The following is a 25,883-nucleotide window of genomic DNA, read 5'->3' on the forward strand; positions in this document are numbered from 1 at the left end:
CATGTTGTTTATTAAGTTTTTTTTTGGTCTTGGATTCATGCTGAGTGCTTAAACTCTGAAGGACAGCAAGACAGGCCTTATTTTTATTTTCAAACTGAGTTTGATATTTACTGTCAGCTGTTTTTGATGCTTAAAATCAATGGAAACGGAAAGACAGAGCTGAACATTATTAATATGAGTTTACTTATTATTATCAGTTTGAATTTCTTTCCCGATTTCTTTCATTTTGAGTTGTCAGCCATGCAAACAGCCTGCAAAATGTGGACGTAAAGAGCCTCTAAAAGCTCCCTCACAGAAAGTTTTCACATGAAATGGTGATGAACACACTGCCTCAGTGCCAGAGTGGGTCATCGGAAGAGTCGGGAGAGTTCCCAGGTGGCTGGTAGCATTTTGGGGCATATTAGCACAAGAACGCTTAGACAAACTATTAATGTGCATATCTGTAGTAATTTAGGGGTTAAACCAGTGGCTCCCACCTCAACTGGTACGGCCCCAGTTAGCTGATCGTCTCATTACAGTGGATAGAGATTAGTAGAAGCTGAAGTTAGCTTCTTATTCTCATTTGCCGTTCCACCTTAAATGATGTTGCAGTTACATTCAGAAACTTGTATAGGTGGAACATAAATTTGAATAAGAGGCCAACATCAGCCTCGAGAGATCAGCGTATCAGCATAACAGTCTAGTACTGGCTGGCACAACAGGCAGTGCTCTACAGTGTTCATTACTGTTTTTGTGCATTATTGATGGAGAAATTTTATATGTGTATCATGCAAAGATGGACAGCAGCAGCAAGAACTGCAAGAAATCCAAAGTGGCCTTGAGAAGACAAGAATGAAAAAGCTACTTAAGAAGGAAGTAGCAGCACTGCTGAGTCTGATCCACTCAGACCAGCACAACACACACTAACACACCACCACCACCACATCAGTGTTACTGCAGTGCTGAGAATGATCCACCACCCAAATACTACCTGCTCTGTGAGGGTCCATGGGGGTCCTGAGCACTGAAGAACAGGGTAAAAGGGGGCTAACAAAGTATGCAGAGAAACAGATGGACTACAGTCTGTAACTGTAGAACTACAAAGTGCACCTATATAGTAAGTGGAGCTGATAAAATGGACAGTGAGGGTAGAAACAAGGAGGTGGTCATAATGTTATGCCTGATCGGTGTATATCTTGGTTAAACAAATGTTGGGATAAGAGCAAAACTGCTTCTTTTTTCAAAACTATACATTTAAAGAGGATCTCTACTTTTACGCTTCTGCTCTGATTTTTTGCAGACATCTGCAGTTTTTTGGTGTTTTTTTCAAACATTGGTTACCATGTTTTCCTCAAAAAAACCTCAAACCACACCTCATTTGCTTTCTTTATTTTCATTTCACTGCTTTTTCTGCACTTTCATTTCACTCTCCGTGTTTTTATAGATTCAGCTTCCTGGTGAAGACCCAGCTCTTCATGGTAATATTTCCTCATTTGATCAGACAGGTCTTTATTTCTGTCCCAAATGCTTTGCTGTTTGAATGATGCACTGAGAGGGATGCAGTAATTCTCTGCCAAAGCACTCACTAAATCTCTGCCCACTTGCTCTTGACAGGAAAACATTGCAAACAGATGTCGTTGGCTTCTGACCTTATAAAATGTTCCAGCTGTGGGATTGCTCTGTCTGAATCAAATCCTCTGCGCAGCTTACAGGCTGGATTTTTCTCTCTGTTTGTCTATCGGCTTCTGTCAGCCTGTCAATCCATCAGTGATATTGCTCCACCTGTGTATTCATATAATAGAAGCTCGGGCAGGTGCTTCAGGACCTTCAGCGGGTTCAACGGGTTTTATATCAAAGTTCTCATATAAAACGGTCCACATATGAGTGACATATTGTGACAACAGTTACCTGTAGTGCTTAACCACTGATGATTAGTCCAGGTTACTAATAAGACAAAATAAGATACATTAGATATATATTTTAGTACTGTTTTATTTTGAAAGTAGTGGTATTAGTAGTCGTATTATTGACTGAGCACTTAGAAATTGCATGGCCGATGGCTACTGTTTAAAGAAAAAAATAATTTAATAAGTTTGAACACCTTCAAGTTTGATCAATTGTATGTATTGTTGATTTTCTAAGTGAAAATATGTGAACACATCCTATACAGAGATCAAAATAAAATGTGATCTGATCCTTATCCAAGTCTGATAAATACAATGTGCCTAAAATAATAACACAAAAAAATTCTGATCATTCATGTCTTCATTGAGAACAACCATAAAAACCTCATAGTGCCAGTGGCTCAGGGCCTGGCCAGCTTACAATCATTGAGGGGAAGATGAATTCCCAAGTGTATCAAAAAATTCTACAAGATAATGCGAGAGTGTCTGTACATCAGCTGAAACTCTGTAGAAGTTGGGTGATGCAACAGGACAATGACCCTAAACACTGGAGCAAGTCCACAACAGAATGGCTTATGAAAAACAAAGTCCGCCTTTTGGCGTGGCCAAGTCAGAGCCCACATCTCAACCCTATAGAAATGCTATGGATTGACTTGAAGAGAGCCGTACACATGAGGCGTCCAAGGAACATGACAGAGCTAAAGCAGTTCTGCCAGGAAGAATGGGCTAAAATTCCTCCTGAACAATGTGCAGGTCTGATCCACAGCTACAGGAAGCACCTGGTCGAGGTTATTGCTGGCAATCGTTGAATGTTGAATGAGTGTGTGCAATAAAGCCCTGTAAGATCTTTTTTTTTTGTGTTATTATTTTAGGCACATTATATTTGCCAATACACTTGACTTGGATGAGGATCAGATCAGAATGATCAGATGAGAAATTTATATATATATATATATATATATATATATATATATATATATACACACACATATTCATATGAAGCCCATTTCCAACAAGATGTAAATACAAACAAAGTGCAATGTGGTGCAAAGCATTTAAAAGCTATATTTAATTGAAAATATTACAAAGACAACATATCAAATGTTGAAACTGAGAAACTTCATTGTTTTTTGAAAATTTTATGCCCAACACGTTCCAAAAAAGTTGGGACTTTGTTGCGCAAAAAAGGTTTAGATGTTATTTGTTCAATTTGTTATATGTAATACGTTCTACATAAAAAAGTGCCGACCTAATAAGCAACATAAGCAGCTGCTTAGGGCCTTGTGGCTGCCAGGGGACTCGATAAGAGCTTGTAGGTCATTACTGTACCATTATGTTGCTTGAATGAGGGGAAAAACAGTGTACACTTCTGGAGCCAAAAACAAAGAGGAAAGAGAGAAGATGAAGATAAAGGGAAGAAGCCTAATTGTTTTTTGTTTTTTTGTTTTTTTGCAGTGCTAACATTATGTCATTTGTTTTGGCTAGCAGTGGGACAACAAGAAATAGCAGATATGGGGTCTGTCTAATGAAGCAGGTTCAAGTAGGCTTTCTGACTGTATTTCAGCTTCATAAAACCTAACAAACACCTGCAGTTCACTCATTTTACAACAGCAGTTAACAAGTTTCTCTGCCAATTCAAGTTTAGATCCTCTGATTCATCCTTGTGCGTGTGCACATGAAGGTGTGATGTTTATGAAAAGCATACAATCACATGAAACAAGAGACGGAGACAAATAAAACAGAAAGCAGTGACTTATAAATCTACTTTGACCTGTATTTGAGCAAAGACAGTACAAAGATGTATATGTAAATTTTATCTTCTCCATCGTTTTTTGCGAATGTACGCTCATTTTGAAATTGATGCCAAATTGATGCCACTCCTAAAAAGTTGGGCCAGGAGCAATTTAAGACTAGGAACATTGGGCCTCATTCACCATCCGTTCTTAAGAAGAAATTTCAACAGAACCAGAACAGTAACAACAGAATCTACACACACTCAAGAGCACAAAGGTGAGAACAGTTCTGTGCTTTAAGAACACAACATGAATCTAATGTAGCCTTTTTCTTAGGACCTTTCTCAAGAACACATTTCAGAGAAAACGTAGGAGATATTGGTGAATGAGCCCCAATGTAAAGCGTTTAAAAAAATCTTAAAAGGAGCATCCAGGAAGTCCTTTATGAGCAAGGATGGGTAAACCCTCAGAGATTTTAGGTATTTTGCCCTCTACTCTGTATAATAACATCCAAAGCTTTAGAGAATCCAGAGAAATGTCTATGTGTAAAGGACAAGGCCAAAAACCACAAAATCATGCCCATGACCATCAACCCCTCAGACGGCACTGCATTTAAAACATGAAACCAACGAAGGACAGTCCAACGAAGGAAAAATAACTCATACTACTACTGTATTCAGGTTCAGACCAAAGTTTCAGACCCAATTAAAGCTGTACTACAGAGGCAGAAAGAGATTCCATTGAAAAAGCTGGAGTTTCTTTTAAACTCAGAGTGCTACTATAAGTAGTGGTGTGTGCAAGTGCTGCCTTTTGCTGCTATGTTGTGTAAATGCCTGTAGGACACCCTGCAGCAAGAATTCAGCGGCCCATAGTCCAGCTTATGTACTAGCTGGTGATCAAGTGGTCAGTGGACATGAGCATAAGACCAAGGCTGTGGACACAAACTCAGACAAGATGCCTTTGCTACTGCAGCCATGCCCTTGAGCCAAACACTTCATTAAACCCAAATTGCCCAAGGGTGCCCCATCAGTGACTGACCAAGTGTTGACCCTACAAGCTGAAATGAAAGACCTCCAGGATTTTATCTCAAAATAGATATCGTAAGAACAACATGTAGTGTGTTATTTTTATTTTCTGCTTTACCACTGTTTTACTATTATTAATGTTTCATACAGTGCAAAGACCATATATATATATATATATATATATATATATATACATACACATATATATATATATATATATATATATATATATATATATATATATATATATATATATATATATATATATGTATGCCCAATGACAGCTGGGATAGGCTCCAGCACCCCACCATGAGCCAGAAGGATAAGCGGTTTAGATGGTGTGTGTGTGTGTGTGTGTGTGTGTGTGTATATATATATATGTATATATATATATATATATATATATATATATATATATATATATATATGTCAACACCAGCAGCTTCTCACAGTGGAAGGATGGACAGAAACACCTGTGGATGTTTTCAGATCTGAAGCAGCTTGATTTTCTCCTCTCTCTCAAAGATGAAGGCTTTCAGTGCTGTTTATCTGTTGGGGGCAATTTTGATGGTCTACCTGTTAGGAGTCCCATTTTCTCTATATCTTTGAATTTTTTTGCACTCCAGTTTCGGAACTTTTTTCCCTCATTATGCAAGTGGACTGTCTTATATCTAATCTCTTAAGAAATATCCTGAAAAATAAATTACTTGTTGGCTGTTTTGTGGAAAATAAGTAAAATATGGGTTGTCTCTGACTTTTCACTGTATTGTATAAAAAGTTGTGTAGGTTCTCTGGTGGTTTTGGATAGTAAGTAAAATTTGAATTCTAGACAACATGAACACTTTTTCCTATCAGCGCCACTGTAAAGAATTCTGAGTTTGAAAGTTTCTCTACAATGAACCATTTCACATCAAACCGCACTGAATGACCTCAACCACTGAAATATGCAAAAACTTAGAGGAATTGGCAGAATTTCCATACTGTGTTACCTTTAACTTTACCTTTAACCAGACATTTTGTAGAGATTTTTTAACACAAAAGATGGGTTCTGTAGGGGTGGCTTTTTTGAAGTCAGAGTGCCAGAGGTATGTACTGTAAAAATGTAAAAGGTCAGAAGTTGATTGGAAGTTGAGAGTTTTTGGACTGTTGAACAATTTTGCTTTTATTCCTCTGAAATTTTGTGAAACTGTTATTTTGCTTTGCTTCTTATTAATAAAATAAGTTATCTGGCTTACAGAAAACCCATTTTTTGGCTGAATGAGAAAATATGTTTTGTGCCCTGACTCAAAAAAGTGGTAATACAAAAAGTATGCTGTTAATTAACACATTTCAGGGTGTACCTGTGAAACTGTGAAAACTATGAAAAAAAATATATGATGAGATCATTCTCTGTTCACTTTTGTCCTCATCACTAATTTGCAACAAACAGAACTGCATCAAACCAATGGCTTGTGCACTGTATAAATATTTGCCATTAATCAATTCTACACTTATTCTAGCGCGTGGCAAAATGCAAATTCAGCCTACGCCAGTGGTCTGGGGAATGCGATTACCTTGAGTCATTTGATTTGCTCTTCATTTACTTGTGTAATCCATATTCAAGATGCACAAATAAATTAGTCAGCGTGGCTCAGATGGCTCAAGGCAATCGGCAAGGCGTTGGAGGAAACACAAACTTCTCCTAGTTTACGCGGTACGTGCCTCAGGCGCAGCTGGCAAAGGGTGCTGCAATGGCATAAATAAAAGCACAGCAGGAGCCGCTTTAATGCCATTCAGAAAAGTGAACACGATCCCTGCACAGCACACAACAGGCCTCACTAATGCTCTCTGTGATCCTGCTGTCAAGGAGCATCTATCAGCATAAATCTCATCAAAAGTAGCACAAGAAAGGTTCGTCTTTGTCCAACTAAAACCCACAGCGCTCCCCAGCTCAATTCCTTGTCACACATCATTTAGAGATGGCCAACTGACAGCATTCTCAATCCAATAAAGGACGACCACCGTGGATGCAACCGCAGCCAACTGGGACTCTCCTGCAATTGTTCAGAAGTTTATGCCGCTCATTTAATATCCATAACAATGATACTTAGCGCCTGTGGGGCTTTGAAACTTTAATTGCAATTTAAATGAAAGTTAATCGATGGGGATAAAGAGAACTGCCTGGCCTTTTCTCAACGTATAAACTGCATGCTTCGTTATACGCAAACATCAATTCTACAAATGTTCGGACTGTGAATGTGATACGAATAAAAAACAAAGCAGTGATTTATAAATTTGACTCGTTTTTAAATGAAAATAGTCCAAAGACAAGATGTTTTATCCTTTGAACTTTTATAAGTTTAAGTATTGTAGGTATTTCACCCCCTACAGTGCACAATATTGTCAAAAGATTCAGGGATTCTGCAGAAATGTCCATAAAGAGTTAGGCCAAAAACCACAACTGAATGCCCATGACCTTTTATCACTCAGATGGCAAAGCATTAATAACCGGCATGCTTCTATAATAGATATCAACACATGGGCCTGAGAATACTTTGACAAATTGCTGTCAATAAAAATCGCTTATGACTGAATCAACAAATGCAATTTAAGGAAGCGATATGTCGCCAATACCCAGAAACGCTGGTGATTTCTTTGAGCTTGAGTTCATCTGAAATGGACTGATGCACAGTGGAAATGTGTATTGTGGTCTGATGAGTCAGCCTTTCGGATTGTTTGTGGAGATAATGGTCATTGTGTTCTCTGGGCCAAAGAAGAGAAGGGCCATCAAAATTGTTAACAGTGTAAAGTTCAAAAGCTAAGGTCTGTTATGTAATGGGGGTGCATTTGTACCCATGGCATGGGTAAAACATTTTTTAAGCAACATATGCTGCCTTCTAGATGACGTCTTTTTCATGGACATCCATGCCTATTCCTTCCTGACAACAGCAAGTCACATTATGCATTACAACTTCATGGCTGTGTAATCAGAATGCAGCTGCTAGACTGGCCTACCTGCAGTCCAGACCTGTCTCCAGTTCCACATGTGTGTTGCATTATGACAACGTACACTCCATATGGTTGCACAGCTGTAGTCTTGCATAATGGAAGGACAGAAGAATGGTAGAAAAGAAACACTGATTATTAAGTGTTGTTGAAAGGAAAGGTGATGTAACAGAGTGGTAAACATGTTTTTGTCGCAACCTTTTTGGAACGTGTTCCAGGCATCATATTTACCATATCATATTTACATAAAAAACCTTCATAAGGTAAAGCATTAAATCATATTTTGGTGCTTTCAACTGAATTCAGGTCAAACAGAATTTACTAATCACTGCTTTCTGTTTTTATAAGTATTTTACAAACTGTATCTACTTTTTTTGGAATTGAGGTTTGTAATAGGAATAATCTAACCTAGGCCTTAAATAACTGTATGTATTTAGTTTAATTATGCAACTCACATTTCTAACCAATACATGCTGCGCCCACAAATGTATTCTTTTGTAGCAACTGTTGTGAAGTTAGGCAAGCTTTTACAGTTTAACAAATGCATCATTGACATTTCCAACCTGACTAGTTTTGATTGGCTATGAAACATATGTCCAGGCTGGTAGTGTAGCATAATAACTCACTCACTTTTAGCAGGCTAAAAATTCTCCACAAGGGGCGCCGTCAGCAGTCAAATAGCTTTTGGTGCTTCATAAGAGCAGTGTTTCACATCAATGACAGTGTGTCTTTGATACTCTGTTAGCACAAGTGCTACTGATACCAGCTAACGTGAGCTGAAAGGTTGATGGACTTAGCAACAGCAACTTAAGGAGACTTGTCAGAATTTAGCAGACAGTCAGTTTCTCATTAGGTTAAATGGGATTTTGATAGGTCATAAGCAGTTGTTCACTTTTTCTGGAAAACAATATTTTCGGTTTTGAAGTCAAGCATTTACTGAGTATAAGCAAAAATTTTTTGGATTTACAGGAAAATATGCTTCTGTTCTTCTGTCTTTCTCTGTTTGTGTATGTGTGGTTTCACTTTGTGTCAGGAAACCAAAGTCAAACACAGAACAATGAGGTTATGATTGTTTGTGGGACACAGTGGTGCTTCAGACAAAAACACATCAGCAAAGTAGACAAAAAGACTCAACAAAACCAAAAAGATGTATTTCTCCCTTTAAAAAATCTAAATATAGTCAAGTGTCAAATCAGACATAAAGACAATATGACATCTGAACTTCCTCGACATTTATACACTCTCAGACTAAGTTACTAAACTGTCACTGATGCAGTGCCCCTCTTGTCACTGGGGTGGTATCTCAGTGCCTTTAGTCAGGGAACATAACTGTACCATAATCCACTGAAATGATATGTTCTAAGCTGTATTGACTCCACACACCCCGTCTCGTCTCCAGGCTTTTATTTTGTTGTTCTGTTTTAAAACATTCAGTTATGAAAAGATACAAATACATACTTTTTATTTAAGGTGCACAACTGTTCTTACCTTGATGAAGAAAAAATAGAGAGCAGTGATTTATACATGCACTTTGACTTTATAAGAACAAAAACAGTACAAATATGTACATGTAATATTTCATAAACGTCATTGCTTTAGTGAACATTCATTCATTCTGAAATTGATGCCTGTTATACACTCCAAAAAGTCGGGACAGGGGCAATTTAAGACTAGGAACATTGTGAAGTGTTCGAAAAACAACTTAAACAGGAGATGCAATCATGCTTGGCTATAATAAAAAGAGGATCCAGGAGAGTCCTAGACTTTTATGGGCCTCAGCAAAAAATCCAGCAGATTAAAAATAACATTCCTCAGAGAGCTACTGCAAGCATTTTAGGTATTTCACCCTTTGCTGTGCATAATAACATCAAAAGACTAAATAACATCAAGAGAAATCACTGTGTGTAAACAAAAAGGCCGAAAATTACAAACGAGAGGGGCATTGCATTCAAAACCGACATGTTTCTGTGATGAATATCATTGCATGGCAAGGATACTTAAACACCATCAGTCGCTGCATTTACTGATGCAAGTTAAGTGTCAACAGTGTCCAGAAATGCTGCCGACTTCTCTGGACATGAGCTCATCTGGAATGGACTGATGCACGGTGGAAACAAGTACTGTGGTCTGACAAGTCAACTTTTCAGACTGTTTATGGAAAAAAAATGGAGGTTGTGTTCTCCAGGCCACACTGTTAAAAAAATGAGGTCAGCTCAAATGATACAGTAACTGATTACATGGCTTTTCTTGAGTTGACTGAACCCAAGAGTTCACACAACTTAAACTTCTTAGTTGAGTCAAAAGGTTAAGGTTTTAGTTCTGCATCTCAGTGAGGTAAATAAAAAGAACTTGTTTCTTATACCCAGCTTCTCCGCTAGCCAGGGCTCTTTTTATCACACAATTCTGCTGGACGTTTTTCCTCTCGGGTGAATACTTATGGTTGGCTACGGCATCACTGGGGCTCAAACTCACAACCACCTGTTGGGGTGACAGCTTAGTCCACTGCACTGTTCAGGAACACGTGGGACAGCTCAGATTTTGTGTCTATAAACATTTAATACCCTGGAGAAAATATTTGTTGTTTTGACTTTAAAGCATGGCATTGTCTCATGTGGTGCAGCTGTCTAATAATTGATCCCAACATCAGGAGGTTGTGAGTTTGAATCCCAGCAATGCCACAGCTGTCCATATCCAGAAGCCCAAGAGAAAAATATGCCAGATGGGACTGTGTGACAGAAGGAGTGCTGGGTAGTGGGGAAATTGAGTAAAACAAAACACTAATTCAGTTTTGTTTATCTAACTGAGATGCAGACCTAGAAACAGTAGCTGGGAGAACCTTTGACTCAACTAAGAAGTTTGAGTTGGGTGAACTCTGGGGTCCTCAAGTTGAGTCAACTCAAGAAAAGCCACGTAATCAGTTACAATATGATTTTAAGTTGTGCTGACCTCTCATTTTTTTACAGCACAAAGAAAAAAAGACCATCTAGATTGTTACCAGCGTAAAGTTCAAAAGCCAGGGTCTGTCATGGGGAGGTATTAGTGGGGAACGTGTATCTGTAAAGGAACCTGCTGAACACATTTTGGAGCTACAAATGCTCCCATTTAGACGACAAAGCCACATTCTGCACGTCATGGCAGCTTGGCTGTGTAACCCAAGAGTTTACTATGAACTGTGAACCCCCAAAGAACCATTTTCATGCTTAAATGGTTCTTTTCATGGTGAAATAGTTCTTCAGATTGATGGAGAAAGTGTTGTATATGGTTCTATATAGAACCTTTTTGAAAATGGTTTTATATAGCACCAAAACGGGTTCTGCTATTGTTACGGTGTCAAGCTCATAACAATTGAAGAACCCTTTTTGGTCCTAAATAGAACCCTTAACAAAAAGGTTATATGTAGAACCATATACAACACTTTCTCCATCAATCTGAAGAACCATTTCACCATTCAAAGAGCCATTTAAGCATGAAAATGGTTCTTCGGGTGTTCATGGTTCAATATAGAATCTTTGTCTTTACTAAAGAACCCTTAAAGAACCATCTTTTTAAGGAGTGTAAGAGTGAATGAACTAAAGCCTCACACATGGGTCATATATTCAGGATACTGTGATGTTAGTATCTGGTATAATCAGTGAGAGGAAAGAAGCTGCTGCAGGTTTGCAGTTCTGCATCGGTCTTGTTCCTGTCTCTCGTGTGGTGTAGCCGCTTCCTGTGCTGCGCGTCATTTTCTGTTCTTTCTGCAAAACCAACTGTTGCTCCTACAGACATGGCTTCTGCCGTGACTGAGATAGCTACCAGCTTTGTGATTTTCATATACGTCGTTCAAGGTGAGTGGGATTTGAATTATTCTTACTTTTCCAAAGCAACAATAAGTCCATTCTGCTTTTCTTCACTGCCTGAGAAACTAGCGTCTTGTGTGGTTGATGTGGTGAGGGCCTTTCAACGTTTACAAGACCTCTTATTATTAACGGTTTATGAGTTTACATCTTCTACCTATCTCACCTATGTTCTGCTATGAATAGATTTTGATTGTTTTCAGCTGTTAACAATAAGACCTAATCAGGTTTTCGAAATCTCTCGTGTGCTGTGTGGTAGATGTTATAGTCTGTGGTTTGTTGTGTTGAATATAGATTTTGTAATTACACTGTTTAAAATGTCGGCTCGAATAAAAATGATAAGGTAACTGATTACACAGCTTTTGTTGATTTTACTTCAATTTTAAGGACACGAGAGTTCACCCAAGACAAACTTCTTAATTTAGTCAAACGCTCTCCTAACTTACATATTCAGTTCTGTTAGGTAAACAGTATAGAATTTTTTTTCCCCACTAGCTGGGAATCTGTCCATCACACAATCACACCAGGCAGAATTTTCCTCTTGGGCTCCCAGATTTGGACGGCTATGGCATCACTGGGGTTTAAGCTCACAACCTCCTGGTGTTGGGGGTGAATGCTTAGTCTACTGCTCCACTCACAAGCTCCTGAAATGAGATTTCTGGGTCCAATATGTATAATATACTGTAAGTGAAATTTATAAATGTTGTTTTAACTTTGAAAGGTAATGTAGTAACATGAGATGCAGTGGTCTAAGAACTCACCCCAACATTAGGAGATTGTGAGTTTAAACCCCTTGTGATTGCATAAGCGTCCATAGAAGCCCAAGATGGGAAAATACTTGGTGGGACTGTGTGATGAAAAGAGTTCCAGCTACACTCTCGGAAATAAAGATACTAAACTGTCACTGTTGTCACTGAGGTGGAACCCTCAAGGTTACATCTCAGTCCCTTAATCAGGGAACATAACTGAACCATAATCCACTGAAATTATATTTTCTAAGTTGTACTGACTCCACACACCCCGTCTCGTCTCCAGGCTTTTTTTTTTTGTTCTATTATAAAATATTAGGTTATGAAAAAGTACAAATATGTACTTTTCATCTGGAAAAAAAACTTATATAAGGTGCACAATTGGACCTTAAAACCACTGTTGTACCTTTTGAGGGATCATTTACATTATTTGTACCACGATGAACAAAAAATGTACCTGTATAGTACCTTTATTTCTAACAGTGTACTGGGGAAACTGTTTTTCTTCTTAAAACTACAACCTAGAAAAGGGAGTTTTGGCTAAACAAAGAAGTTTGAGTTGGGTGAACTCCAGTGTCCTCAAGAAAAGCAGTGTAATGCGTCACCACTTAATTTTAAGTTGAGCTGATCTCTCATTTTTTACAGTGTTTCAGGTGGGAACGTTCTCCAAATGCTTTCATGCTTTTGTTAATGGCTTGTGAAAACAAGTTTTATAGCTCTTATTAGTATATATATGCAGTTTGTACAGTTTTGCTTCAGTGTTCTTCTTTCTGCCTATCTTTATCACCTGAATCTCTATCTGAATCTCTGACTTATGCTCTTCAAACTGATCAACAGGAGCCCGAAGCCTCCAGATACAACATGAGGAATCGCTAAATGCAACAGTAGGGCAGAACATCAGCCTGCCCTGCATCGTGTCAGATGAGGAAAATATAAGGATCAACCAGTTGGAATGGCATAGAGAGGGAGAAAGAGGAGATAACAAAAAACTTGTGGTGTTTAATCCTCAATTTCAGCCTTACTATTTAGAGAATGTCACACTGCAGCTGGTGAGACAAACAAACACAGTTCTACAAGGCTCCATCTTGCATTTGTTTGGAGTTACAGAGGAGGACAAAGGGAACTATGTTTGTGAGATCACCTCTTTTCCACACGGATCCACCAAAAAGGCCACAAAAGTGCAAGTCACAGGTAAATTCTCAATGCATGTGATTATTCCTCATTTATGTCCTCAACTTTAACCCTTGTGTGGTGTTGATGTGTTTGATACTCAGTAGTCTGGTGGACCCACCACATTATTGTTTTTTAAATCAATACAGCCATAACAATTTATGTAAAAATACCAGATGTTTAAAATATCACAAGTGTCCAGCATAGGGTTCTCCTTTAGCAGCTGTAGCCAGTCAGCAGCCTGTCCATGTTGTCCACCCTCACACACACACAGACACACACACATACTACCAGCAGGCCATGTAGGAGGAGAACAGAGTGAAGGACACAGCACCTCCACACTTTAATTCCCCGCAGGTTCACCCAACACCACATGTGTAATATAAATGTGTGGGGGGTGAACAGAGTGAAGACACTGAAAATGGGTTATTTTATATGTTCTTCACAGAAAATGAGCAAAGGCCAAGAATCTGAGGTTGAAATAATACAAACCACATCATTTTTTCTTTTGGTAAACATTAAAAATGGGTCCCCCAGACCTGAACACCACACAAGGGGTTAAGGTTAATAATGGTTGAGGGGTTGAGGGGGGAGACGAATACCAAAAGAGAAGAAAATCTGTTAATACTGAACTGTAGATAATGATATTCAATTGCTCTTGTTCATCAATATTGTGTACACTCAAATATGATAAATGTAAAGTGAGTGCAAGCAAATTTCACCAACAGTTTGTCATATAAAACTAAAAAATGTAAAACATACACTGCAGTAATATGCATGTAAATCTGTTATTATTCCATCTTAAAAAAAAACTGAGACATTTTGTTTATTTCACATTATATTCTTAACAATTGTTGTAATTTTAGCACTACGAAGTTTGGTCAGTAGAGGAGAACTGCACTCACTGCTTAAACTCCACCCATAAGCATAGCCATTGGCTCATGAGCTGCTTAACACTGTCATTTTATTCATGTGTTTCATGTAAATGATATGTAAATGTGATAGGCTGGCTTGGATTTCATGCACTGAAGCTGATCCATCATTTGCACTCAAATCTCTGCTTCTTTTCGAGTCATATAAAAGATTCATGAATCAGACGCAGAGTAGTTCACACATCCTTAAAGGCGGTCAAATAAGTGCTTTTTGGGCAAATATCTCCACCTGAACATCGTGTGGATTTGTGTTGTTTTTCGGCCCAGTGCCATGGATCTCAGCGCAAGTAGAGTCCCCAGTCGGGTCTCTGGTAGAGGGGGATGAGGTGAAGATCACATGTGCCAGTCATCCTCCAGCTGACCGTTACAGAGTGCTGTCTTTACAGGTGAGCAAAAAGAACAGCAGTCAGAGAGCAGCAGCTTACATCCTTAAAAATGAAGTGGTTCTTTGCTTGAAATTCTACGAAAAACCTTTATATCATGAGAAGGTCCTATAACCCATTTCCACTGTAGCCATAAAATGCCATTTCCTCCTTTTTCAAGGAAGTCCCTGAACAATGGTTTATTTTTTCTTCAGTAGTGTTGATGTAATGTATTTCAATGGAAATGTGTATTATTTATAAAACCTGATGCTGGATTTCCATATTTGTAGGTTAGTAATAAGCAAGTCAACATTCATGAAAGTGTTTTTATTGTGTGTATTGATATCAAGAAACTGCAGTTGTGCTGTCCATTTGATCTCAGCGCTACAGGGGGTTCTTCTCCCCTCATTGCTCGCTAGTGGCTAAACACAGAGTCACAGCATTTTACATAGGGAGGGCCAACAGGGAGTGCATTTACATGCACTTTATAATCTGATAAAGACAGAAAATCCGATTTTGTCTGAATTAGAGGCTAGCTAAAAAACATAAATAATGTTTATGCGTATTAGCATTAAATTTAATGTATATTGGAGAACTGCCTCAAATCACTGGACTTCAGAAAATGTTCCTGAAGCACGTTTACAGCCAAGAAACTAACAAACTAACTGTGAAAGCGTTTCACTGTATGTTTTCATAACAGTATAATAGCATTTCCATCTGTAGCTAAACAATCAAATAGTTATTTAAATGCCACTTTCAAACATAATTGAGATAATGACTTCATATTTGTTACATTTCTTAACTGCAGTGTGTTCAATGTTTAATTTTATTTAATGCTAGATCTTGTCAGACATTAGCAGTACACTTCGTGAATATACGTATGATTCCGTTTACATTTTTTTATGACTCATAAACGTGAAACCTTTACTTCTTTAAGAAAAATGAGTCCTATGAAATGAGTAATGAATGCCAAAATTTGAAAGATCTGAAGTACGAGTGCACTTTATAATCCGAAAAAGACAGAAAATCGGATTTTGTCAGTAATCCAATTAACATGTTTACATGCACTTGGGTAATCAGATAATGGGGAAACTCCAGGTCTACATGAATCAGACATCATAAACAGATTTCTGCTTTGCAACCATCCAATAAACTCACAGAAGAAGACGTGACATAAACGTAACGTAAACTGTTTTTAAAAATAGCACCACTTTACCTGAAAATATGAACACACATCATCTAGAAGAGGAAGAATATTTAAATCCTTCATTTCGTCAAGCACGTATTTGGTTTCAGCGTCGTTCCAAAAGTGTTTTGCTGCATCTCACAGCATCACTGCTCACTTATTTCCGGTACCGCCGTCTGTTTTCGCACCTGCGCAGACTGAGAAATCCGAAAGAAATCAGAGTAAGAGTTCACATGCACTGAGAATTCTGATTACTGAGCTAAAATCCAGCCTCTTTATCAGATTTCTAATTCAGATTTCTAGACCATACTCCAATCTAAGAAATCAGAGTTTGCTGTTTAAATGACCATTTAAATAATCAGATAACTGCAGAAATCTGATTATGATCAGACTGTTGAGTGCATGTAAACGCATGTCCTAGTTAATCTGATAACAGATGGGGAAAATATTTAATTTGATCATAATAAATAAAAAAGATTCTGCAGGTGGAATGGCCACAAGGGGACCTTGCAAAAGGAGCTACACTTTACAATCACTTTTCACACATTTCATTTACGTATGTGGTCCATTAAAGAAGTTTTTGTTGAAAGGTTGAGAGACCCAGTGTGGTTCTTCTATGGCACTGCTCCTTCAAGACTGTGTCACCATCTGCATGAACCCAACATCACTTCATCCAACTCCTTCCTTTCTTTTCCTCACCGCAGAGCAATTTCTCACTGGAGAGTCAGAGTGGACATTTCACAATACAGAATGTCACTCGCCACTGCAATGACCTGATCTGTCGTCCCCTCTGGACCTCATCAAACCAACACTTGCAAAGCCTCACAGCGCCTGTGCAACTGACCGTGGACTGTGAGTATCACACAAAGTGTCTTTGGTTACATATATTTCCACAAACTTCACTATCAGAGTAAATCAAGGCTAAACTATGTGTAATCGGAAGAAGCAAAAAAGTCTTATGTCTTATAAATGATGAAATAGAAATACAGAAATAAATATGCTGTTATTCTCATTTTGCCAAACAGTTCTTGACAGCATTGAGTGCAATTCCAGCAGCCAGATACAGATTGAGACTGGAACAAATCTGATAATAACGTGTGAGGCGAGGTCTTCAAAACCCTTACAGTACATCTGGAATCAGGTAATTCACAATCTCAACATTGAGGGTAGCTAAAAAACATAAATAAATAATGTTTATGCGCATTAGCATTATATTTAAAGTGTAATGGAGAACTGCCTCAAATCACTGGACTTTAGAAAAAGTTCCTGAAGCACTTTCAGAAAGTAATGCCATTGCACCCAAGACATTTAAGCCTTTTAGCCTGGAATGGTTGGTATCTTGATTAGTTTCTAATATACAGGGGCTTTCCAAAGTGGGTGTGGTCTTTTTTCCCCCCTTTTTTTTACGTTGGAGCAGCTTTGGCCCCTCTATATATTTCCTCACTAATACAGTTCAGGTATTTTTTGAATGTACTACTCATATCTAAGTGCTTTTTTTCAATGTAGGTGTCAATCGTAAAGTAATAAACATTTTTCATTCAGGAAAATGATCATGCCACGCCTCTACTACATTTAACCACAAAATAATTTGTACCATAGAGAAAAGCATTTCAATATTTTTTTTAATTTGCAATTGTTAATTGTTAGTTGTTTGCAACTATAATTGTAAAATGACATTAAGTGTGGAAAAGGCACTATATAAATAAAAAAATAATAAATGAAAGTAAAGGTCATATAATCTATACTTGTCACTGATGGAAAAAGCTCTAAACAGTATTTTATGCCTAACTTGAGTAAGTTAACCTTTTGGTTTATTACATAATCTAGTTTATGACAGTTGTCAGTATATTTTTAACAATTCTCCAGTGGAGCATGATGCCAAAGATGAAGGATTATTTAAGGTAACACAGTTGTTTACAGCCAAGAAACTAACAAACTAACTGTGAAAGCGTTTCACTGTATGTTTTCATAACAGTATAATAGCATTTCCATCTGTGGCTAAACAATCAAATAGTTAGTTAAATGTCACTTTCAAAATTATAATTAAGATAAACACTTCATATTTGTTACATTTCTTAACTGCAGTGTGTTCAATGTTTGATTTTATTTATGCTGGATCTTGTCAGACATTAGCAGTACACATCAGAAATATACATATGATGCAGTTTACATTTTTTTTTTGACTCATAAATGCGAAACCTTTATTTCTTTGAAATTAATTTGCAAATGATTACTATGAAATGAGTAATGAATACCAAAATTTAAAAGATCTGATGTACATGTGCTCACACTGCACATGAAACGCAGCCCCTACAGACAACTCTGTCTAAAATGTCCGATAAAGCTGTTTTATTCAAAACAACACGCTGCGCCTCTGAATCCCAAGCAAAAACATTGGCTGAATCTCAAGTGGCTCCCTGCCCCCTACATAGTGCATCACAAATTAAAATAGTTGTTCCTGCACCCATAAAGTGCATCACATGTCTAATAAATAGCCTTCTGAGATTCAGGCATATGTGCACAGTTCCATACTGGACAAACAGTGCACTATTTTGGGGAAGAAGCCAGAAATTAGTGCACTACATAGGAAATAGGAGCCATTTAAGATTCAGCCACTGACAAATTGCTACAACAGCTTTGCTAACTTGTGCTACACAGTGTACTGAAGCTGAAGACCAGGCGGTCTACAGACAGCTCTACAGACAAAATCAACCGTATTTATTTATACCTCGCAATTCAACTCAGTCAAACGGAGCAAAGTCGTCATATAAGGATGTTGGTGCCGCAAATGTGGACTTTTTTGCCTCCATGCAGGAGTGGTGGTTGTGATTGTGTGTAGTTTTGGGTGCGACTTTGAGAAATCGTTTTGTGAGGCTGCTCAGACTGTGAGGCAAGCGACCGAAATTTCTGACATGTCAGAAATCCATCCGATCGTCCGACTGCTCAGTCGGAGCTCGTTCGGGCATCGCTTCTCCTCTCACACTGCATGGAACGATGAAGCTGAAATTCGGCCCATCATGAAAATCGGGCTAAAACTGCACAGTGCTGCCTTAAGTCTGCACCTTTTCCTGAAGCACACACTTTATGGCAAAATCAAAATCCATGGGCACTTTTTAAAGCCTTTCTATCTCAAAAACTGCTGCAGATACAAGCCTAAGATTTGCTGGACACAATGCCAATGTTTCCTGAAAATATTTAGCAAATTTGAGATGGTCAGTCAGATGGCCTTTCACATGGATTGTGTTTTCTTCCCACAGGGGAACAGGATAGTGTCCCACCAAGCCACTTTAAGCCTGTGGTTAGTGAGTCCTGACCACTCTGGGATGTACTCTCTGATCGTCCATGCAAGAAACCAAAGCCGCCTCCAGAGACGGAGAGATTTTGTGGTCACTGTAGTCAACAGGACGTATGCTGGTGAGGGAAGAGAAAGTTACGGAATGACTGAATGAGGCATCACTCTGATAAGGCTGAAGTGCAATTTGTAAATCTGAAACAAGACATTTAGACCTTTATTCTTATCTCTATCTACGCTCTGTCAGTTATTTCCCTCAGTTGTTTGGTCAAAAAATACCCTTACCAAACTCAGCTTGCTGTTTGCTGTGTTCTAGGTCATCAGTGTTTGCAGGCTCCTCTGACCTCACTGCGGTTTGTTTTAAAGTTGAAGCAGAGACATACACTTCCTGCCCTCTTGCCTTTAATACAGAGGCCAAAGAACCTCAGCTCAGCTCAAATCTTTGTTTAAGCCTCTTAAGCAAGGGGACAGATGAATGTACCATAGCACTCAATTTCACATGATGACAACAGCTTGAAAAAAGTAAACAGTTGTCTTAATGCTAATGCAGCACAGCACTTAAGACCAAATATCAATCTCACAACACATCTATCAGTGTTTGGGCTAAAATATCTATAAATGCGTATTGAAACGTTTCTCCAAAGTAGTAACTTTAGAGGAGAAGGCAAAAAAAGTTCCCTCCGCCTTCATGATAAGAGTCCTTATTAGAATAACCTGTGAATAAATGCTGAAAATCAATAATCTATATAATATATAATTATAATACACATATACATATACATATACATATTATAATATATGTATTTTGTTTCAGAAATGTTTCTGACGTGTGTATATATACCTCTGTTGTCGGAAGAAAACCTCATATCTCCAAAATGTTAACTTTACAGGAAAAGGAAAAAAACCTACTTTACTTTAAATGTAAGTCAATGGAACCAAACTGTCAAAAACTGAAAAACATCAGTGTGTATATATGTATGTATGCGTATATATGTGTGTATATATGTGTGTGTGTATATATATATATATATATATATATATATATATATATATATATATATATATATATATATATATATATATATATGTATATATATATATATATATATGTATAAAGCTGTTTATTTGGGCGGTAAGTATTTATTTAGAAAAAACAACAATATTTGAATAAATACAAATAATATTAATATACTAAGTAGTTATTCTACATACCTCTCCTCATGGCAGCTCAGTACTATCTGTAATTATCATTTAATATATGATGGCTAGAGACCTCCAGGAGACATCTGGAACCAAACTTTGTTCTTCAGACTAGCTTATAAGAAATCAATTACTTTTTTATATTCTTGTTACTTTTTACTGTATTTGTGTTCATTTGCATCTATTCTACTGGTGTGTGGTTTCACAAGCAAAAATATATTGATTGCCAACACAGTACACTTTTGCACTGTACCATATATATGATATATACCCTATATATACAAATACATACACTTGTATGCAAAGGTTTAGACATCCCCCAGTCAATTTAAATCATTACATGTTTTTTTTTTATTTTCTAAGTGAAACACATGTTCTACGGGTAGCAAAGTTAAATATGGCACTTTTTCTGCACAATTTCTAATTATTTGCTGAGTCTAACATATTGGCAAAAAATGAACATAGTAAATAATAAAATGTGCTTATAACTTTTGCACAGGCCAGTTTTTTATGTTTTATTTCTTCCTTGTATGTTAATTTCAGCAATTAAACAGTAATTGGGCATTAAATGTACAGGAGTGTGTTCTCTGTAGAGGATTTGTACTTATTTACAGTTAGAAAACTGAGTCGACAAACTGGGCTTGGATGCTTTCATCGGCCCAGCGTGCCAGAAGGCTGTTGGTTTGGGGAACTACAGTCTCGTGTGTCCTACATTTTCAGTTCCTGGTTTATCCTCTCACGTACCACTCATTTACATTTACATTTATAGCATTTAGCAGACGCTCTTATCCAGAACGACTTACAAAAAGTGCTTTGCTTTCTCTACCCAGAGAAATTATCTTTGCTAGTTACCAATAGGTTAGAGAGAAAGCTGGTCCTGAGCTCAGATACTGCTAGAAACAAAACGTCAGCTCAGTGCAATACAATACAATACAATACAATACAATACATTTCAATAAGTGCAGTACAATACATTACAATGAATACTTAACTCAGTGCTCACTTAAGTGCTGGATAAAGAGACTGTCTTCAGTCTGCGTTTGAAGACAGCGAGAGACTCTGCTGTACGGACAGCCAGTGGGAGTTCGTTCCACCACCTGGGTGGCAGGACAGAGAAAAAACTCAGCAATCAGGACACGCATTTCCTCTTAGAGAAATGTAAACAGATAACAAAAACACATTCTGTTTACCTTTGTGTTAAATGTGATCAAAATCTGTTACTGACCACTCGTGAATTTGGTTTGAGTGATCAGATCATTAGTCAATCACAAAGTGTCTTGGGGTGTTTACGCCGGCTTTTCATGTGGTCAAGTGAAATCTAAACACCATCCAATGACCAGAAACTGAGGCGAGGTGTAAACAGGCCCTGCAAATGCTGAGCAGCTCAAGATGTCCCTTGAGTTTGGATCAAGAAGGAACAGTGACTAAAGTGACTTCTACATTTACATCGATGGGAAAGACGTTAGTGAACAGTGTTGGAAATTGTGGTTGAAAGTGAACAATTAATGAATTATGATGCTTGTGCATTAATGTGATATGTAGGGAAATGGTATATCACTTCTGTCGGAAGAAAACCTCGCATTTTTGTCATTTTTCAGTTTTTGACATAATTTGAAAATACCTTTTGTCCTTTACATTGTGTGTAAGTTTCATAGTGAATGGACCAAAAGAAACGGCCCAAAATTACTTGTAAAAAAAGTCTGGTTCCATTGACTTACAATAAAAGTAAAGTAGGTTTTTTCCTTCTCCTGTAAAGTTGTCATTTTGGAGATACAAGGTTTTGTTCCTACAGCAGCGATATGTAAGGCAGCTGTTCCTCAGGTCACTGAGAATGTGAAAGGTCCTGGTCTGTAAACATCTCAGAATTACTTTGAATCCCAGAAATCAGCTTTACCCTAATAAGAATTGAGCATGATATAATTCAATATTAATTACTTGTCAATGGTGGTTAATTGAAAGAATTTCTCCCAGAACTCCCTTTTAATTGATACCTCATTTATATTCGTAGATAGAAGAGCAGATATTTTACAATAATGTGAATTTGAAATTGTTGGGCATGCAGTCTTGTTATGAACATAAAGCGAGGGTGATTGTAATTCATTATATAACATGCCAGGGAATGAAATATATGTAATTAGGCAATTATATTTGAATAGTATAGCAAAATGAAAACAATAATTAGGGTTAAATACTATTCATGTGCAATAACTGTAAGTTATAAAATGAAAGCAACCTTTCTGTTTAAAAATGCATTTGTTGCTAAGTTTTCACTCTCATGTGACACCATATATTTATTAACTCATCTTTGTATTTGTCTGTCCATCAAAATGAAGAACACCAGAGCACCACCATTACTATGGAAACAACATCCCAGATCACAGAAGGCACAACTCTGACAACTGCAGAGCCGGGGATTTCGACAATGACATCACAGCCAGGGTATATCGACACCACTACTCCCTCTGCTGGAAACATCACCACATCACATGCAAGCTCTACAGCGGCACATGCATCGGAGAGCTCAACCACAACCTCTCTGTACACATCAGCTGAAGGGAGCACACTGTCTGCGGGCTGCTGTCAGAATGAGACATCCAGCCCAGGGTCTACAAGAGAAGGATCCACCCCTGTTCACCCAGAAACCATCTTCAAGTTCACTTTGACAGAAGAGAACTTCTTAACAACAGTTAAAAATGTGCATGGTAGGTTAGGGGTACATAGGGCTGGGCAATCTGGCAAAACATCACAATAATTGAGGGCTTCACTACAATATATACAGTATTTGGTTGGATACGTTGGAACATTGGCTATTATTCATCAAAGTTGTGTGCAGTCAAATATAATTGCAAAATAAGTGTGTGCAAATTTCACAGATGATTGTGTAATTCATTGAATTTGGCATATCTGTTCGATTTGTTTGATTATCAAAAACTTTTGCTTTACAGCTTTATACTACTGATACAGTATAGAAATACCTCCCTGAAAATACAAAACAGAGCTTACCTAGTAGAGTAGAAGCTGCTTGATATAGGTGATATACTGCAGTACTATCACCCAAGCAACCAGTGTTCTATGAGGATGATCACAACACACAATCACATCACTCTAAATTCTGAAAAAAGCCACATTTTGTTCATTTTACAATTTTTCAATTGTTGTAATTTTAACACTGTAAAGACTTTTAACCTCTGGCCAGTTGGGGGGGCAGTGCGTGCCCTGCTCAACTCCAAACTTTGCCTATGAGGACGACCACTGGCTTATGAGCTGCTAAATACTTTTCATTTATTGACTCACCATCGAAACATCTGCATAAATGTGAATGTCCTTAATCCCAAATAGCAAAATTATTCTGGGCCAGATCTGGCCCACATGCTCCATTTTCATCTGGCCCACTTGCCACATGGATTGGCGGCACTTGGGCGGACCGCTTCTGATTGCTAGACGTGGGCTGCATCAGTACCAAATTAGGGCCACAACTCAGCCAAAAGTGAACCACACAACTGGGCCTAATCTGGGCCAGAAGCTGACTACAAGATGTGGTCCATATCTGAAACAGATTCGCATCAGAGTCATTTCAGATGGCAAAATTATTAAGGCCCACATCCCACTCCCCATTTTTATCCAGCCCACCTGTCCCATGGATTGACGGCACTTGGGTGGACCGCTCCTGGTCACTATATGTGGGCCACATCTGTGCCAGATTAGGGCCACAGGTCAGCCAAAAGTGAACCACACAACTGGGCCTAGTCTGGGCCATAAACTGACCAAAAGATGTAGAATGTATATGACGCAAACTGGGGCGGGTCCCTTGAAAATGATATGCAAATAAGGTTCTCATAAGGTCCAGGGCTTATTTTCACACACTGAAGCTGATTCATCAATTCACTAATCACTACTTGTTTTACTGTCCTACAACAGTTTCCTGAAGACGTGGAATAGATTGCACATCGTTCAGGACGGTCAAATCCGCATTTATTTCTCCCAATTTACGCAACTTAGGCAAATATTTAACATACTGTTGCCATGGAAACGCTGAATGATTTGGGCCACTTCAACCTGGTAATGTGAACGCAGCCCAAGAGAACCATGGTTCAGATCATTTCTGGTAGAAACACATTTTTACAATGTTTCACACCAAACCAGAGAATTCAACATCAGCTATGAGTTTATTTTTATGACTCTGATCGCATCACATGTGGACATCAAGCGACTTCATTCCTTAAATACAACACAATAGATATGACAGTACATTGTACCAAGAACATAAGTGAGATCTGGATTTAATGTAGTAAAAGTTGAAATAAAATATAGATTTCAAAAAGTAAATAGGCAAAAAGTCAATTTCTGAAAGCAAACAAACCAACATTTTTTTAAAAATTGTCAAGAATTTACCAGATTTTAGAAAAATTAACTAGGAGTAAAAACAGCCTAAGAAGCACTGCCATAAAAAAAGCTTTTGGTTTCATAAAAAGCCTTTTAATAGACCTTTCCTTTTTAAAAAAAAATCTTTTAAAATCAATTGAAGGATCTTTAAGCAACCAAAATTGCAAAAAAAAATAAAAAAAAAATAAACATGTTTCTAGGTAATTTAGTACCTAGCTTTCCTTTACATTGTCTCAAAATGTTATGATTAATGAACCAGTGGAAATGATCCAAAATGATCTAAAATAAAATCTCTTTACACTACCTTACATTAAAAGTTAAGGATATTTTTGCCTTATCCTGTAAAGCCACTATGTTTGAGATGCTTGGGCTTTTTTGGAGAACAATAATAAGATTGTGTTGAAGTCTTTCATTTTTCTATTATCTCTAATGTACTTTATCACTACTAACTTGTCTCACTTTCTCTTTGTTGCAGATCAAAGTGGCAGTAAGACACACGCGGTATATGTTCTCATCCCCGTCATTCTCTTGTTGGTGCTGATTGGCTTTCTATACAGGAGGTACCTCATCCAAAAAAGGTGAGAGACACATCAAAGGGCTTGTGCGTCATCTCTGTCTCCGTCTGTCTGTCTGGTCTCTAAACCCCCTCTGTCTTTCTTCATTCTTCAGAATGGATATGCCTCCCCCGTTCAAACCTCCTCCTCCACCAGTGAAGTACACATCAGTGAGAAGTCAGAACATACCTGTGACTGACATCTTAGTATGATGACGTCAGGCATCGACACTGACAGACTGACTGCAAACTGACAGGATTTTTTTCCACTTCTAAAACACATTTCTGTACTGTATCTTTATGTAACTATTTCTTCCTCTGGAAATTACTTTGTATGTATTTTTTCAAAAATAATTGCAATATATACAAAATATATTTACAATATATTTTTCTGTGTGTGTGTTTGTGTGTTTTTCTCACAGAAGTTTCCATGAAAAATCTATTAATATGAAATGTATAACTACCGATAAACATGAACTCCATTTCGCACCCTGAAAACAAAGCACTCCTACACTTTGTCTGGGTCTTAACATTTTGCCTTGCAATAAATTAAAGGTCAAATGAGCATCAACATGGAAACAGGATCTCTTCAGA

General features: G+C 37.8%; 1 protein-coding gene across 1 annotated transcript; it reads left to right on the forward strand.

Moving 5' to 3' along the window:
- Window positions 1–11,320: 11,320 nt before the first annotated feature.
- Window positions 11,321–25,669, forward strand: si:ch1073-15f19.2 (carcinoembryonic antigen-related cell adhesion molecule 1). The gene is made up of 9 exons (XM_036595899.1): window positions 11,321–11,453; window positions 13,049–13,402; window positions 14,581–14,699; window positions 16,566–16,713; window positions 16,887–17,002; window positions 19,119–19,275; window positions 22,687–23,055; window positions 25,212–25,314; window positions 25,406–25,669. Exons 1-9 carry the CDS (start codon window positions 11,393–11,395, stop codon window positions 25,500–25,502), a joined length of 1,524 nt encoding a protein of 507 aa, XP_036451792.1. The 5' UTR covers window positions 11,321–11,392; the 3' UTR covers window positions 25,503–25,669.
- The last annotated feature ends 214 nt before the right edge of the window (window positions 25,670–25,883 follow it).

Source organism: Colossoma macropomum, unplaced genomic scaffold (assembly GCF_904425465.1).
Source record: "Colossoma macropomum unplaced genomic scaffold, Colossoma_macropomum, whole genome shotgun sequence".
Taxonomy (NCBI): Eukaryota; Metazoa; Chordata; class Actinopteri; order Characiformes; family Serrasalmidae; genus Colossoma; species Colossoma macropomum.